The 17,298-nt window shown below is 43.0% G+C and overlaps 1 protein-coding gene across 19 annotated transcripts in view; it reads left to right on the forward strand.

Annotated features, from left to right (window-relative positions):
- rims2a (regulating synaptic membrane exocytosis 2a) overlaps positions 1 to 17,298 on the forward strand; it is a 227,380-nt gene that overhangs the window by 140,310 nt on the left and 69,772 nt on the right. For 13 of the 19 annotated variants that reach the window (XM_038976295.1, XM_038976293.1, XM_038976299.1 and 10 more), the window contains 7 exons: positions 209 to 321; positions 7,671 to 7,801; positions 8,285 to 8,456; positions 9,111 to 9,270; positions 11,219 to 11,287; positions 13,706 to 13,844; positions 14,174 to 14,281. In XM_038976295.1, the coding sequence (XP_038832223.1) occupies positions 209 to 321; positions 7,671 to 7,801; positions 8,285 to 8,456; positions 9,111 to 9,270; positions 11,219 to 11,287; positions 13,706 to 13,844; positions 14,174 to 14,281 (892 nt within the window). Of the gene's footprint in view, positions 1 to 208; positions 322 to 3,286; positions 3,335 to 7,670; positions 7,802 to 8,284; positions 8,457 to 9,110; positions 9,271 to 11,218; positions 11,288 to 13,705; positions 13,845 to 14,173; positions 14,282 to 17,298 lie in introns of all 19 variants that reach the window. The other 6 variants (XM_038976297.1, XM_038976305.1, XM_038976308.1 and 3 more) reach the window with 3 other exon arrangements.

Genomic DNA, 17,298 nt, shown 5'->3' on the forward strand with positions numbered 1-17,298 from the left:
ATAAATCAACCTTGAAATAGCAAGCTAAGGTAATGTCAAAGAGAGGTGATGGTATCTCATTTCTATCTCTCTACCTACACGCTTTCTTCTTCTCTCCCCTCCCCCCTCTCTCTCGCTCTTCCTCTCTTCCTCTCCTTGAAGTATGTTACCAAAATCACAGTGTTTCAGATTTGATCATGTGACCTCCTCCCTGTCTGTCCTGTCTCAGGTTCGAGTTCCTTTGAGTCTCAGAAGATGGATCGCCCCTCTATCTCTGTCACGTCTCCCATGAGCCCCGGGATGCTGCGGGACGCCCCCCAGTACCTGTCAGGACAGCTCTCAGTGAGTACCCTACTACAATACCCACAATACACCCTGGCTCTGTCTGGGCCTACATTACCTGCAGGAAAGGATCATACAGTGTAGATTCACACAGAGGGTTTGAGAACAGATGTTTTCTTTCTCTCTTTCTCTGCAGTATTCAGGGAGAGTAGCTGGAGCTCTGGGAGTAGCTGGAGCTCTGAGAGTAGCTGGAGCTCTGAGAGTAGCTGGAGCTCTGAGAGTAGCTGTAGCTCTGAGAGTAGCTGGAGCTCTGAGAGTAGCTGGAGCTCTGGAGAGTAGCTGAAGCTCTGAGAGTAGCTGGAGCTCTGAGAGTAGCTGGAGCTCTGAGAGTAGCTGGAGCTCTGGAGTAGCTGGAGCTCTGAGAGTAGCTGGAGCTCTGGAGAGTAGCTGGAGCTCTGGAGAGTAGCTGGAGCTCTGAGAGTAGCTGGAGCTCTGGAGAGTAGCTGGAGATCTGGAGAGTAGCTGGAGCTCTGGAGAGTAGCTGGAGCTCTGAGAGTAGATGGAGCTCTGAGAGTAGCTGGAGCTCTGAGAGTAGCTGGAGCTCTGAGAGTAGATGGAGCTCTGGAGAGTAGCTGGAGCTCTGGAGAGTAGCTGGAGCTCTGGAGAGTAGCTGGAGCTCTGAGAGTAGCTGGAGCTCTGGAGAGTAGCTGGAGCTCTGAGAGTAGCTGGAGCTCTGAGAGTAGCTGGAGCTCTGAGAGTAGATGGAGCTCTGGAGAGTAGCTGGAGCTCTGGAGAGTAGCTGGAGCTCTGGAGAGTAGCTGGAGCTCTGAGAGTAGCTGGAGCTCTGAGAGTAGCTGGAGCTCTGAGAGTAGCTGGAGCTCTGGAGAGTAGCTGGAGCTCTGAGAGTAGCTGGAGCTCTGAGAGTAGCTGGAGCTCTGAGAGTAGCTGGAGCTCTGAGAGTAGCTGGAGCTCTGGAGAGTAGCTGGAGCTCTGGAGAGTAGCTGGAGCTCTGAGAGTAGCTGGAGCTCAGGAGAGTAGCTGGAGCTCTGAGAGTAGCTGGAGCTCTGAGAGTAGCTGGAGCTCTGAGAGTAGCTGGAGCTCTGAGAGTAGCTGGAGCTCTGGAGAGTAGCTGGAGCTCTGGAGAGTAGCTGGAGCTCTGGAGAGTAGCTGGAGCTCTGAGAGTAGCTGGAGCTCTGAGAGTAGCTGGAGCTCTGAGAGTAGCTGGAGCTCTGGAGAGTAGCTGGAGCTCTGGAGAGTAGCTGGAGCTCTGAGAGTAGCTGGAGCTCTGAGAGTAGCTGGAGCTCTGAGAGTAGCTGGAGCTCTGGAGAGTAGCTGGAGCTCTGGAGAGTAGCTGGAGCTCTGAGAGTAGCTGGAGCTCTGAGTTGTTCAGTTGGACCCATCCCAACCCAGCTTAGGACCATATATCCTGTTACCCTGAACCATGTTGCTTATTATCTGATGCCTAATTTACTCTTGGGGGAAGTGAGTAAAAGGCTTGTCAGTTGAGATAAACATGGGAGGAATGAAATCTAAAACTCAGGAGGCTAGACGGAAATAGACTAATGCTAACCTCTAACACTTATTTTGTTGTCTCAACACTCAGGATATTTATTTTCTTGGAGAAAAAATGTAGAGAGTTATGAAATAGTCACAGCTTTTCAATCCCTTTCCTTATGAAAACACATCAATATTATATGTGAAGAATATAAGAAGGATATCAATGAAATATATCAAGGTATCAAAAAATATACCAGTCTATATCAGTCAAAATATACCAGTCTATATCAGTCAAAATATATCAGTCTATCAAGTCCATAGTGTGTTTGTTTATCAGAAGAGGTGAGAAGGTTTGATAGTTGACTGAATGTTGCACTCCAGTAAAACTGCTCCTAGAGCCAGAGAAGGAAGGAAGAGAAGGAATCTTTTGATGTCAGTGTTCTTTCTGCTTGTTGTTGTTTTCTTTGGCGAGGAGGGGGAGATCTAATCTGTGCTGCTGCTAGCGTCTCCGCCTGGCTTCTCTCCTCTCCTGTCTGTATGTAACAGGAGCATGGCAGAGCAGAGTGAGAGCCAGGGAGAGAAGGAGCACAGAGAGAGGTAGCAGGCACACACAGGCCCTCCAGTATTTATAGGCCTACACCCAGGAGGCCCATGCTGACAGTTATGACGCAAATAGAACCCAGTCAGCCAATCAGGCTGCAGTTCTGATCTCTCCAATCCCTACCTGTAGCACTCAGCCCCACACCACTCAGATCCAGAAGTTCTCTCCATTTCATCAATGAGCTGACCTTGAAACCAAAATAAGAGTATTTGAATCGTATTGTAGTTAATATACTGTAGTTATACTGTAATTAATATACTGTAATTATACTGTCATTAATATACTGTCATTAATATACTGTAATTCTACTGTCATTAATATACTGTAGTTGATATACCGTATTTATACTGTCATTAATATACAGTAGTTGATATACTGTAGTACATTACCTTGTTGGATCAAGTGCCAGTTGAATAATACATTGGATGCAGTTAGAAATTGTAATGTGTTTTTATTATTATTATTATTATTATTATTATTATTATTTCCAAACCGTGTTGAGGGAACAATTGGAATTGAATACGTCATCATGACGCAAATGTTAAATGAAGAAAGGAAGGAAAGTTACAGTCCAGAGAGCACGGAAGGAAATGCTTAGTTGGAAGTCATCAATCATTTTCTGTGAAAGCGGGAGCAGAGCAGCCTCTTCCTCTCTCTGAGGTTTACGGTGTGAAGGTACAGGAACCACAGATAAGGCTCCAAGACAATACAACACATTAGTGAATAATGAGATGCAGATTGATGCTAATGAACGGTGGGGAAAAACACACACACCGCTAGATTGACTCTCCGTCCCCTCCTCCTCAAAATGTGTTTGTGTTATTGTGGCGCTGGTTAGAGTCCAGTGAGTGTGTTTTGTTGGTTGTTTTGTGTTTTTTTTGGTTTTATTGCATTGTTCTTTGTTGTTGTTTAATTTTGCTTATCCAGAGCCAAAGCCTTAGTAGAAGAACAGCGCCTTTTGTCCCTAGGGTCCAGGTAAACACCTGTCTGACTCACAGACTGACTCTCTTTGGTCTTCGCTCGCCTTTTTCTTTTGCCTTTTTGGTTTCCTCCATCTTGGAAAATGCATACCAGGGTAATGGCAGCATCTTTCCCTTGCAGTGCGGTGCATTATGTCATTATTATTATTATTCATTGATACCATATAACATGATCATACGGTTATGCCAGGAGTCTCGACTCTTTGCATGGCTAACTAATCTAAAGGAAATATTTCAGAGAGACACCCTTCCATTGCCAGATCCTGTAGCCTACACTCAACATCAACAACAAGCTCAAACACATTGTCAGATCCTGTAACCTACACTCAACAGCAACAACAAGCTCAAACACATTGTCAGATCCTGTAGCCTACACTCAACATCAACAACAAGCTCAAAGAGATTGTCAGATCCTGTAACCTACACTCAACATCAACAACAAGCTCAAACTCATTGTCAGATCCTGTAGCCTACACTCAACATCAACAACAAGCTCAAACACATTGTCAGATCCTGTAACCTACACTCAACATCAACAACAAGCTCAAACACACTGTCAGATCCTGTAACCTACACTCAACATCAACAACAAGCTCAAACTCATTGTCAGATCCTGTAGCCTACACTCAACATCAACAACAAGCTCAAACACACTGTCAGATCCTGTAGCCTACACTCAACATCAACAACAAGCTCAAACACATTGTCAGATCCTGTAACCTACACTCAACATCAACAACAAGCTCAAACACATTGTCAGATCCTGTAACCTACACTCAACAGCAACAACAAGCTCAAACTCATTGTCAGATCCTGTAGCCTACACTCAACATCAACAACAAGCTCAAACACATTGTCAGATCCTGTAGCCTACACTCAACATCAACAACAAGCTCAAACACATTGTCAGATCCTGTAACCTACACTCAACATCAACAACAAGCTCAAACACACTGTCAGATCCTGTAGCCTACACTCAACATCAACAACAAGCTCAAACAGATTGTCAGATCCTGTAACCTACACTCAACATCAACAACAAGCTCAAACACATTGTCAGATCCTGTAGCCTACACTCAACATCAACAACAAGCTCAAACACATTGTCAGATCCTGTAACCTACACTCAACAGCAACAACAAGCTCAAACAGATTGTCAGATCCTGTAGCCTACACTCAACAGCAACAACAAGCTCAAACACATTGTCAGATCCTGTAGCCTACACTCAACATCAACAACAAGCTCAAACACACTGTCAGATCCTGTAACCTACACTCAACAGCAACAACAAGCTCAAACACATTGTCAGATCCTGTAGCCTACACTCAACAGCAACAACAAGCTCAAACACACTGTCAGATCCTGTAACCTACACTCAACATCAACAACAAGCTCAAACACACTGTCAGATCCTGTAACCTACACTCAACAGCAACAACAAGCTCAAACACATTGTCAGATCCTGTAGCCTACACTCAACAGCAACAACAAGCTCAAACACACTGTCAGATCCTGTAGCCTACACTCAACAGCAACAACAAGCTCAAACTCATTGCTCAACATGTTAGCTGACATGGGAATTTTGTACCTAGTCAGCTACAACAGTGCTCCACATTGGCAATTAAAGGAGGGTGTCTCCTTAAATGTTTTAGTAAAACTTTTACATTTTGTGGGACAAATAAATGAGCTTATTTGTTCTGTGGAACATGAAACTAGATTGGACATCATCCTCAATTGGCTTGACGCCCTCAGGTCCTGAATAGGTTGCTATAACAACAGCGGTCAACAACTGGTAATCATGAACACAACATTTGGCAAATATTTATGTTGACATTTTTGAATGGCCGTAAGTTTCATGTTGCAGTTAAAGGTGGGCTAAGATAACTGTCCCTTATTTTAAAGCAGATTCAAAATCATATTTTAGAGTTTGAATACAGAATTCACTTGAACTGAACAGGCAAGGTGTCTCTATCTTACTGTGGGGCCTTTTTAAGGAGATGTCATTACTCTGGCTAGCTTGTGAGAGTTGTGGAATACTCATGTTATTTGGGAGATCATATTTGTATATTTGTCCCATCATGTCCTTGTCAAGCATCAGCTTAGCTTAGAACAAAATATTATATACTGTATAGGAGTTTCTGGTATGATATGCACTGTTGGTTTCCTCGTTTTAAAGGTAGGTGATGTATTGCCAACACCTCACACTATCTGTCAGATAAGGAGAGGGTGAGAATGGAAGTCTATAAATAGGTGTGTAGTGTACCCTTGGCGCAGCTCCTAGAGGTAGATCTATTAGCCTTCTGTAGAAGCAGTGTTATGCTCTACTTAACCAGGCCATGCAATAATGTCAATGTAAATGATGTGGCTGACTGTACAGGAAATATAGGCAGTGTAATGTATTACATCAGGGGTATAATTTCAATTTCAACTTTTCAAGGTGAATCTGTCGCTTAAGTGTTATACCATTAGTCATATGGGCAGTGCTGTAGTATGGTCAGAATTGCACGTACATCTTTTCCATAGGGGACTTGTGTTGAGGAAGTTTTTCTAGTGCAAGCTGTTTGACCTGAAGGCCCCTACTGCCTATGTTGTTTGACAATATCAGATCTCCTGACTGATCTTGTATGTATTAAGTGCTTGCTGTTGCTTTGTATTGCTGCATGCATAAGGAAATAACTATGATAGTCAATGCAATGATCAAGACTCCTCCCGTCATTATCTACATAAGTATGGGCAAGTGCTTAGAAGGCTTGATTTTCCTCTAGTATTTCATTTAATTTTCTTTAAACAAATATTTTGCTTTTTTTTTTTTAAACAAATATTTCCGTAAATATTCTTTATTTCATTTCTTACTTCTAAGTGTTCTCTGTTATGTCCATACTTTGCTCTGACAAGTGTGAAGTGTCTTTGATGCCACTCATGACAGCATGATTGATTTATATGTATATTTTAACTATACACTGAGTATCTGACACTGCATTGCAGGGCTCTACAGTGCGACCATTTTACTAGCATATGCGCCTAAATATTTTTGCTGTGCGTCCTGGAATTTTAATTTAGGAGCACTAGTACGCCTACAAAAATGAAGGATTCTAGCTTTATTACCTCAAATATTTTTCATTGTGCTCGTAAATATCTTTGTGTGTGCCTACATTTTTCAACTTAGGTGCACACGTGCTCCTTGTAAAAAAGGTCAGCGTAGAGGCCTGCATTGTGTTGTATGGTTCCAAATACAATTTCACACTCAAATCAGTAAGTGTTCATTTCAAAGCATGTTGGTCTAATTCTCATGTTGTAATGGTTTAGATACCAAGAGTTAGGGTACTGTAGATATGAATAAAGATACACATACTGTATAATCCTTTCCACTCAAACACACCTAGAAAATGTGGCTAGAGCAGCCGCAGGGTAAGATGTAGGTCATGGTAAGATGTAGGTCATGGTAAGATGTAGGTCATGGTAAGATGTAGGTCATGGTAAGATGTAGGTCATGGTAAGATTAAGGTCATGGTAAGATGTAGGTCATGGTAAGATGTAGGTCATGGTAAGATTTAGGCCATGGTAAGATTTAGGTCATGGTAAGATGTAGGTCATGGTAAGATTTAGGTCATGGTAAGATTTAGGTCATGGTAAGATTTAGGTCATGGTAAGATGTAGGTCATGGTAAGATGTAGGTCATGGTAAGATTTAGGTCATGGTAAGATTTAGGTCATGGTAAGATGTAGGTCATGGTAAGATTTAGTTCATGGTAAGATTTAGGTCATGGTAAGATGTAGGTCATGGTAAGAAATAGGTCATGGTAAGATGTAGGTCATGGTAAGATGTAGGTCATGGTAAGATGTAGGTCATGGTAAGATTTAGGTCATGGTAAGATTTAGTTCATGGTAAGATTTAGGTCATGGTAAGATGTAGGTCATGGTAAGAAATAGGTCATGTAAGATGTAGGTCATGGTAAGATATACAGTACAGATCTGTATCACCCCCCCCCCCCCCCCCCCCCCCCCCCCGCTAAGCATGTGATCTGCTAATGCCTAAACCAGGGGTGGCCACCCCTCTTCCAGGAGAGATACTGGCTACAGGCTTTAACTCCAGCCCTGCTTTAATCTAACACAATCCAGTGATTTTACTAATTAGCTGCTCACCATGCAGGACCTTGATTAGCTGAATCAGGTGTGTTTGTTAGTTAATATAGAGCAGGGCTGGTGCTAAACCCTGCATTCCCAGTCACTTTCCAAGTGGAGGGTTAAGAGGTTACCCTGATATAGAGCCCCCTCCCCCCTCCCTACTGGCAGCCCATTGACCATGTGACCCTGTTCTGTCCCATCCATAGGTCAAACTGTGGTATGACAAAGTGGGCCATCAGCTAATAGTCACCATCCTGGGAGCCAAGGACCTGCCTTCTAGGGAAGATGGCCGCCCCAGGAACCCTTACGTCAAAATCTACTTCCTCCCTGACAGAAGGTAAGAGTAGAGACAGTAACTATAGAATGATCTAGCTAGCAGCATTTCACTTCATTCCATTCACAGGCATTTCTTAGTGGCTAGACCTATCCTCCAATATCCTAAAGTTGCCATTGGTTGATTGATACAGATTTGGGCACTCGCATAATAGTCTCACTGAATGTTGAATTTATGGTAAGAATGTCTTTGGTTTTATTTACCTATACATTTGTTTCTTCTGGTAATTGATTTTGGGGACATGTCACATTGCATTTAAACTGCTATCGTCACAAAGATCATCATGTGATCACATTGACCTACACCTTCACTGCGCTCAGAGAACCCCTTCTCAGACAGATGGAAGTAATGCTAGAAAGTTGAACAGGGCTCCAACATGACGCTCCCTCCCCAGCTCATCCCATTGTCCTGTGCTGTGTTGACCTGTTCGGGAGTCTTGTCTGCCATGGTTGTAAATAAAAACAGTTTGAATTATTGTTCCTCCAGCGACAAAAGCAAGAGGAGAACAAAAACGGTAAAGAAATCCTTAGAGCCCAAATGGAACCAGACCTTTATGTATTCTCCTGTGCACCGGCGGGAGTTCCGTGAGCGCATGTTGGAGATCACCCTGTGGGACCAGGCCAGGGTCAGGGAGGAGGAAAGCGAGTTCCTGGGAGAGGTAAGCCCATCCATCTCTTTTTGTTTCTTTATAGTTTTCTATTGTTTTATGGACAGAGACAGTCGGAAGGTAGAAAGAAAGACATGTACAGAGGGACACGGAGATAAGCGGCTGAGGCTATATTTGTAACAAGAGTCGGCAGCGCCACCACTTAACCAGACTCAGGCACTCATCCGTCTCTGATATAATACCAAACATACCCATTCAGTCAGGATTAGGACAGTAACTCTGATAGCTCAACTAATCCAACCAATAGAGTCAAGCTCTTGATAAAACCCTACATTCCATAGGAAGGATGATAGGCTACTGGGGGTTGATGTCATCGACCCATGATGCTTACTGTAACATCAGCACATACTCACATACTCTGTCCTCACTGCCAATAAGGTTGCAGAATTCTGGTAACTTTCCCAGAATTCCCAGGTCTTCCAGAAATCCTCCCGGTTGGAGGGAATAAGCAGGAAATCCAGAATCTTCCAATCAGGATTGCTGGAAAACCTTATTTAAAAAATGATGTCGGGCCATGCCTGTGGAGGTCTTGATCTTCTCTGGAATGAGTCTAGTTAGCAGTGGCTAGTGTATTGAGGAGTGTGTGTGGTGTGTGTGTGTGTGTGTGTGTGTGTGTGTAGTGACTCTGGTGTGTTTCTCCTTTAGATACTGATAGAGCTGGAGACAGCCCTGCTGGATGATGAGCCTCACTGGTACAAGCTGCAGACCCACGACGTGTCCTCCATGCCCCTCCCCCGCACCTCGCCCAACCCCCAGCGCAGACAGCTCCACGGAGAGAGCCCCACGAGGAGGCTACCCATACAGAGTAGGTTACCCCTCTGCCCAAACATCCATAACCTGTATACTAGTCTATACTAGAACTGTGTAGGAAAGCTCCTGTCTGTTCGAACCCCAAACCTCAGGATAGGGAATGAGACATGAGTGGCGAACCAACCGTTCATCTGATGATTTTGAAAAGCCAATATGGTGGCTGGCAGGTGCCCTGTTACCAACTGTCTTTGCCTGTCTGCCAAAGCCTGAATGATTTATGAAGTATTTATTACTGTTAGTATGTTCATATGGTGTTTGTTTTCTTATCCCTTTCAACTCAACCTGATACTTACAGACAAAGGGCCGTATTCGTACAATTCCGGTAACGGTCCCCGCTTGTTGTTCCACGCTGCTCTCTCCACTGAGCTCTCTCTCCACTCAGTGTTGCTGTTCATACGAAGACTCCGTCTCTCTCCTCTGCTTCAGTCCTACTGCACTGTTCTCTATCTCCAAAGTGTTCTCTCACTCCACTCCTCCATTAGCTGTCCCACTATTGGCTTTAATCCTCGCTATGCTCCCTCTCCGCTCCACCGCAGTCCTTAAACAAGATGGCTGCCTCATGCTCAGTCTCGGGCCCGGCAGGTTTCTGTTTCCCAGTCCAGATCCTGGTGATTTAGCTCTATCAAAAGATCTCTGTCCACTCCTCTGTTTATCATTTGAATATGTTGACCACTTGTTTTCCCAGTGCAATGCATTGTCTCATCTCCTGCCCTATGCCAACACTTTCCTTTTGAAAAACATTATGATAATTGTGCTGGTTTTTGCTCTTCTTCTCCTCTGCTTGTGTCTGTGTATGTTGTGTCTGTTGGGTGTGAACTTGTATTTGCACTTGACTTGACATATTTCTATTGTATGTAACCTGCACATGTATTTCCAATGTTAAGGCTTGAGATTAGCTGGGACAATTTTTACGGGGCATCTGTGTGTGTGTGAGGTGAAAGAGCTGACCGCTCTAAAACAAGAGTGTTAAAACAGTTTCAGCCCGTCTGAGACGTGAGGGAGCGTGAGAGAGAGGCTGAGAGAGCGGCTGCCAGAAAAAGAGAGGCTAAGAGAGCGGCTACCAGAAATAGAGAGGAAGAGAGAGGCTGAGAGAGCGGCTGCCAGAAAAAGAGAGGCAGAGAAAGGCTGAGAGAGCGGCTGCCAGAAAAAGAGAGGCAGAGAGAGGCTGAGAGAGCGGCTGCCAGAAAAAGAGGCAGAGAAAGGCTGAGAGAGCGGCTGCCAGAAATTGAGAGGCAGAGAAAGGCTGAGAGAGCGGCTGCCAGAATGCAGCACTTGTCATTTCTGTAAAAGCCCAAGTGTCCAGTTGATTTAAGTTGACTGAACAGTGAATAAGTCAGATAAACAACCGAGTGCAGAGTGAGAGAGGGGACGACTCGGGATGAGGGAGGGAGTAGTTGTGTAGACGGTGGAGACGGTAGAATACCTCTCAGACTCCATCTTCACATGTACATTGAATGATTGAAATGTCAATTCAAAGCGCCACCGTGAAAACATAATGTCTCACACTAGCTATATGTTACAGCTGTTACAGCTGTTCTCTTTAAATTAGACTTTATATCACACTATATCTAAAATAGGCAGCTCCCACGTTGGTGGGGAAAACCAGAAGAGTCAGACAGTATATTTCAGGAGAGTAAATGTAGGTCTTGGTTGCCTGTGTTGGTTATGAAGTGTGGTCAGTGATGATCAATGTAAGAACGTGACTTAGAGATATAATACTGTTTTAATAGTGTTCTCAAAATAAATAGTGTTCTATTTCTGTGTCTGCTGCTTTTCCTGACTATGTCCAGGACTGGGGCATTGATCTAGAGTCTAGAGACCAACTGGACAACACTGGTGACAGCTAGGCCACAGAGCCATGGTCTGACCAGGGGAAGAGTACAGACCCTGGAGTTAACTAACCTCTATCCTTCTCTTCTCTCCTTTCTCCATCTCTCCTCCAGGATCTCAGAGAATCAGCGACAGTGAGATCTCTGACTATGACTGTGAAGATGGTGTTGGGGTAGTGTCAGGTAAGATACTTCTGACAGAGTCACACATGATTAGTAATCAGTATACTGTCGATGCAGCTAACGCAGGGGTAAACAGTATATGAACATACTGTACTGGATCATGTGATGTTTTAAAAGAAGGTAGCTAGCTAAGATACTGCAGCAGCTCTACAAGGAGCAGGGAGTTTCTTCTCCTTCCCTCTGCACTACAGTAACTAGCTGCTCTCCTCGACACAGGCAGCAGGCGCCCACGCTAGTCTCAACCTGCCGCTGATGCACATCAAATGAGAGGCTGTTGCCAGAGAGAGAGTAGATTACTGTAGCAGGCCAGGCAGCACACAGACAGCTGTGTGTGTGTGTGTGTGTATGTGTGTGTGTGTGTATGTGTGTGTGTGTGTGTGTGTGTGCGTGTGTGCGTGCGTGCGTGTGTGCGTGCATGTGTGCGTAATAGATGAGGAGGAAACCCTCCCACCTCTGTAACATTCTCATCAGTCCCCCTCTCTCACATCACAGCCTCCTCTCTCACTACGCCCATAATATTCCTTCACTCAGTGGGAATACCCCTCTCCTATCTCTCTCATCTTCCCTTGTTTCCCAGAGATTTTTGCTAATCCGCTTTCCTCCTACATTCTCCATATCCAACTACTGATACTACACTAAGGGAGAAGAGATGATAACTATTCACAGGAATAATAGATTGATTGTTTTTTTGAATTGGGATGTCACTGCTGTGGTTTTAACTAGGATAATGCAGTCATTCTTCTCTGCTGGCTATGTCCTGTTAATTCAGATCTGAGCTACTCTCCTCTATACACAGTATATATGCTTAACACACAGTTTCTAGTCATGTGTGAAGAGGCTTGTCAAGAGAACCAATGAATTACATTTGGGTTGTGCACGTAAAGCAAGCTGATTGCAGAGCTGGGTACTTAGTTACCCCAGTGTTGGGCTGATACTTAGACTGCAGATGTTAGATAGTGAAATGTAATGATGTCAGGTGGAATTGGTTTAATGTTTCTCTGTTTCTACTATAGTAAATATGTATGACGTAGTGTTATGCAGGACTTGATTGTGAATAATTTAAACATAATATTCATTCACGTAATACTGTCCTTTTTTTGTTATCTGGGTTCCTTCTATGTATAATTTGAAGGAATTCAGGTTTTCGCATGAAGGAATTCAGGTTTCACAATGCCGCAAACTCACTTTCAAACATATTTGGAAGAGAAAATGTAATGATTTGGAGATAATTGATAGAAGTATCAAACTAAAGTAGCTGTGGAGGTTAAACTTTTCCTCTCATATTTCATAATGTCTTGTGTTTTCTTCCTAATCCTACCTTTGATTCACGGTTACGTTTAACTCATTTTAATGTGCTATACACTCTATTGAATATTAATCAAGGATAATGGTGCAAAGCATTGACCTTAACCATGCCTCCTGGCTATGGATGATTATTGAATAATGAACTCATTCAAGTTCGATGGACTAATCAGTCTAGCAGGGAAAAGTCATTATAATGTTTCTGATTTTTGAAAGCTATTTTCATGTTTAATGCAAAAATGTTAACCGCAATGACTTGAATCACATGAACATTGAGTTGAGACCAAGCCCTCATTTATTTGAATGTAGAGAGCCTCAGCATTTTGAAAGCCACCAACCATTATGCCACTGTGTGCAACTTCTGAAAAGTTTGAAAGAATCCTCTGAAAATAAATGTTGCCGTTGACAGGATGGTCGTTTTTTGCAGCAGTGTGTATGGTCAATAGGGAGGAAAGGTTGTAGCCTGATACCAGATCAGTTTGTGCTGCCTTGCCAACTAGAAACAACAGTACACACAGATCTGGGACCAGGTTAGAGAGGCTGCGCTCAGAACGATGAGTCTTTCTCTGAATGACTTCTGACATCACTCTCTCTCTCTGTTTCTCTATCTGTTTCTCTCTCTGTATCTCTTTTTCTCTCTGTTTCTGTCTCTCTGTTTCTCTCTCTCTTTCTCTCTGTTTGTCTCTCTATGTTTCTCTTTCTGTTTCTCTCTCTGTATCTCTGTTTATCTCTCGGTTTGTCTCTCTCTGTTTGTCTCTCTCTGTTTTTCTCTCTGTATCTCTGTTTCTCTCTCTCTTTCTCTATGTTTCTCTCTCTCTTTCTCTATGTTTCTGTCTCTCTGTTTCTCTCTCTGTCTCTCTGTCTCTCTGTTTCTCTCTGTTTCTCTCTCTGTATCTCTGTTTCTCTCTCTCTTTCTCTCTCTGTATCTCTGTTTCTCTCTCTCTTTCTCTATGTTTCTGTCTCTCTCTCTCTCTCTGTTTCTCTTTCTGTTTCTCTCTCTCTCTCTCTCTCTCTCTCTCTCTCTCTCTCTCTCTCTCTCTCTCTCTCTCTCTCTCTCTCTCTCTCTCTTTCCCCCTCTCTCTCTCTCTCTTTTCCCCTCTCTCTCTCTCTCTCCAGACTACCGGCAGAACGGCAGGGACCTACATAGTTCCACGTTGTCTGTCCCCGAGCAGGCGATGTCATCCAACCACTGCTCGCGGTCGGCAGACATGAACCGGGCGAGGTCGCGGTCTCCCAGCGTCCCCCCTCCACAGAGGTAACTCCCCCATCTCACTTGTCCCCGTCCAGTCCAGCATCCAAAGTTGTATCCCTTCCTCAAAAACAGTTTGTGCCAAACTGCACCACAATGGGATCTGAGAACCCCAACTGATATCAGAGGTTGTCCTTTAAGCGGTATCTCTGTGATAGTTGTCTTGATAGTAGAACGTTTAACCCATATAACCGATACTGGGATCTCACTCACACTGACAGTGATTGCATTAAGGTGAGTAGGTGCATCCCCGAGCCACTAGGGGACACTGTGGGGAGTTTGTACTGTGACTGTACCGTACTAGGGGGGTGATCCAGTGATTCTGTTGTGTACAGCAGAAGTCTGGACCCCGGCTATGACATTGACCCCGCCTCGTCTCAGTACAGCTCCTCCAGTAGAGTGGACCGGCGCAGTGTGTCCGATGACCACCACTCACCTGACAGGTAGATACCCCTGTCTCAAACAGCTTGACACAGCCTAACACAGCCCCACACAACCTCATACAGCCTCACACAGCAGCTCCTGCAGACAACCAACTGGGACTGACAGGGTTTCAACCCGGGTTGTCTGCGAGCCACAAGACTGTGTAACTGTTAGACCTCTGAGCTAAAGCCTAGGCATTAGCTCGGGAGCTAACCCAAATGTTCAGGTCTCAGGCGCGGTTACTAATCACATGAGCGTGGTTTCACTGAACTGCCTCCGTTACACAACCTTACACCTGTGTAATCTGCCTGATGCTTTCACACCTAGAACTGCTATACGGATATCTCACCAAGTGCTCACAAGTCAACCTGTCCCTTTCCCCAACCTGTCCCTTTTCCAAGAACTCCAATCTCCTCTCCGATGTCCTGCATTAGGTGGATCTTTAACTAACCTCTTCTCTTCTTTGTGTTGAAATCGTGTTGCCTTATTAATACTGAGAGGGGATCATTAACTCCGGTGCTCAGACTCATTAGAATCAACAAATCTGTATCCCAAATGGCACCCTATTCCCTATTAATAGTATACTACTTTTGAACATGGCTCATATGTTCAAGATTCAAGTTTTATTAGAGGTGACGGGATACACATGGTATACACCGTCCACCGTCTCCACAACACAACAACAATAACAAATAAGAAAAGATAAGAATAGGGCTCTGGCCAAAGTAGTGCGCTATGTAGGGAATAGGGTTCCATTTGTGACACATCCTGTGTTTGTCTGGGGCCATGTGATGTTGTGATGTTCCTTCCTCCACCACACCTGAGACTATAGAAATAGAATCTCTAGAATGGACAACCCCAGTCAAGTTATAACCCATCAGTGTACTGTCAAATTGCTGTGGTCTGAGGGGCCTTTCCCATTCTAGTCATTCTGTTTGTCCCGCTATAGCACCAACACCAGCCCAGCGTCTCAGACATACAGCTCAGCCTTGGCACAGTTCTCTTCTCCTTACTTACTTAGCCCTCCCATCATCCAATTAAGTTTATTTGATATTTCTGAGGCGAGGATGGCTGAGGCAGCCTAAATCAGGGCCAGACACAGGAAATGCACTTATCTAGATTGTGTGTGACAGACAGTTGCTCACTAAGACTGTATTTCAGCTTCCCCTTAATCAACTACTGCTGTTATTTATTGAAAACAGTTGAAAATTAGGAAAAAGGAAATGAGTCATGGTGTGCATACCAAATGGCACCCTATTCCCTTTACAGTGCACTACTTTTGACCAGGCCCATAGGGCTCTGGTCAAAAGTAGTGCACTTTTAGGGAATAGAGGGCCATTTGGTATGCCCATAGAGAATTTGGAAATGACCCAGTCTACCTTTAAATAATAATAATTCTTTATTATTATTATTTCATTATTTTTGGGAATTTACATTTTTAACAGGTTGTTTTATATTGCCTATGTGTTATTTTGTTTTGAAATCCAGCAACATATTAATGTACTTTTGTTTGTTTTTCATTTTATTTTGTAAAGTTATTAACTAATGCACAAATGGATGTACAGACATTTGGAGAGTTAGGGGGCTAGTCCTGAATTGGATTGTGAATCCCATACAGTAACTCCAACAACATTTAGTATCTTACAAGGTTTGGATTGAATCCACTGGGACTGATGTTTTTTTTTATTTTTATTTTTATTTATTTATTTATTTATTTTTTTTATTTTTTTTTAGGGGTGGATCAGCTTAATATTGCGGAAAGAATGTTGCTTCCAATGTAATTGTCTGCATCATTTCCAATCCCCCATATTTTTTTGGGGTAAATATATATATCCATACACGCATGCATACATATATACATATATACATACACATACCTATATAGACATACATACTTTTTTAAAGAATATACCTTTATTATTATTCCCCGCAACCCTACCACCGCTCCCCCAATTGGAGTAAACTAATAAACACTTCTGCTTTTACCTTCAATTTATACATCTTATACCTATTTTACAGACACAGACTACTTTATAATAGTTCTCTCTTGTTTGTTCTTAGTCCTTCCTCTATTTCTGTTGTCCATCCAATTTTATTTCCACTTGTAACTGTGCTATTTCACAAAAGCTCCGCACCTATACACATTCACAGATCCCGTATGCCCTACATTGTTTATCTTGTTATTAGTCCCACCCTTCAGTTCCACTCAACCCTTCCCATCTATCTTCCAACATCATCCATTTCGGATTTTTATTTGCCATATATTTTTCAACTGTGCTGTGATGCTTCACAAAAGATTTGAACCTTCCTATTCTCATAGCTTCTACAGATTGTAAATTAAAAATAAACATTTTTGCTAAAATAATTATTATATTATTGATTGATTGACTATGGCTTTTCAAATCCCCCAGTATTGCTATCTGTAGCGTTAGTTCTAGGCAAATGTTGCAATTCTTCAGCCATTCCTGGACCTGTGACCAAAAACGAGCTACATATGGACAATACCAAAATAAATGATCTAATGACTCTGCCTCCTCACAACAGAATCTGCAGAGCTGGGAAGATTGTATACCCCATATATATAACATTCTATTAGTTGCAAGAATTTTGTACAGTAATTTAAATTGAAAAATTCGAAGTTTTGAATCCGGCGTTGTTTTGCGTATCAATTCATAAACCATGTGCCATGGAATGGGTACATCGAAAATCTCTTCCCAACTATTTTGCAATTTATATGGCACAGCTGTCAGTTTTTTGGTCCTTAAATGAAATTGGTATATGTTTTTATTTATCACACTTTTCTTTAACCATTTATGTTCTTTAATACAGGGCCGACATACAAGTTCCTTACTTTTTTCCCCTTCTACTTGCCTCTTCCATTTTTGTGGTAATGCTGCAATTAATTGGTTGTAATTTTGGGTAGAGCAGACATTTCCATATGTCTGTGTTAGCTGCATGTATGACATAACTCCACCAGTCCTATTTATGATATCATTCACAAAAATTATACCTTTTTTAAACATTTCTTCGATAAATA

Source organism: Salvelinus namaycush, chromosome 37 (genome assembly GCF_016432855.1).
Source record: "Salvelinus namaycush isolate Seneca chromosome 37, SaNama_1.0, whole genome shotgun sequence".
In the NCBI taxonomy this organism is placed as follows: Eukaryota; Metazoa; Chordata; class Actinopteri; order Salmoniformes; family Salmonidae; genus Salvelinus; species Salvelinus namaycush.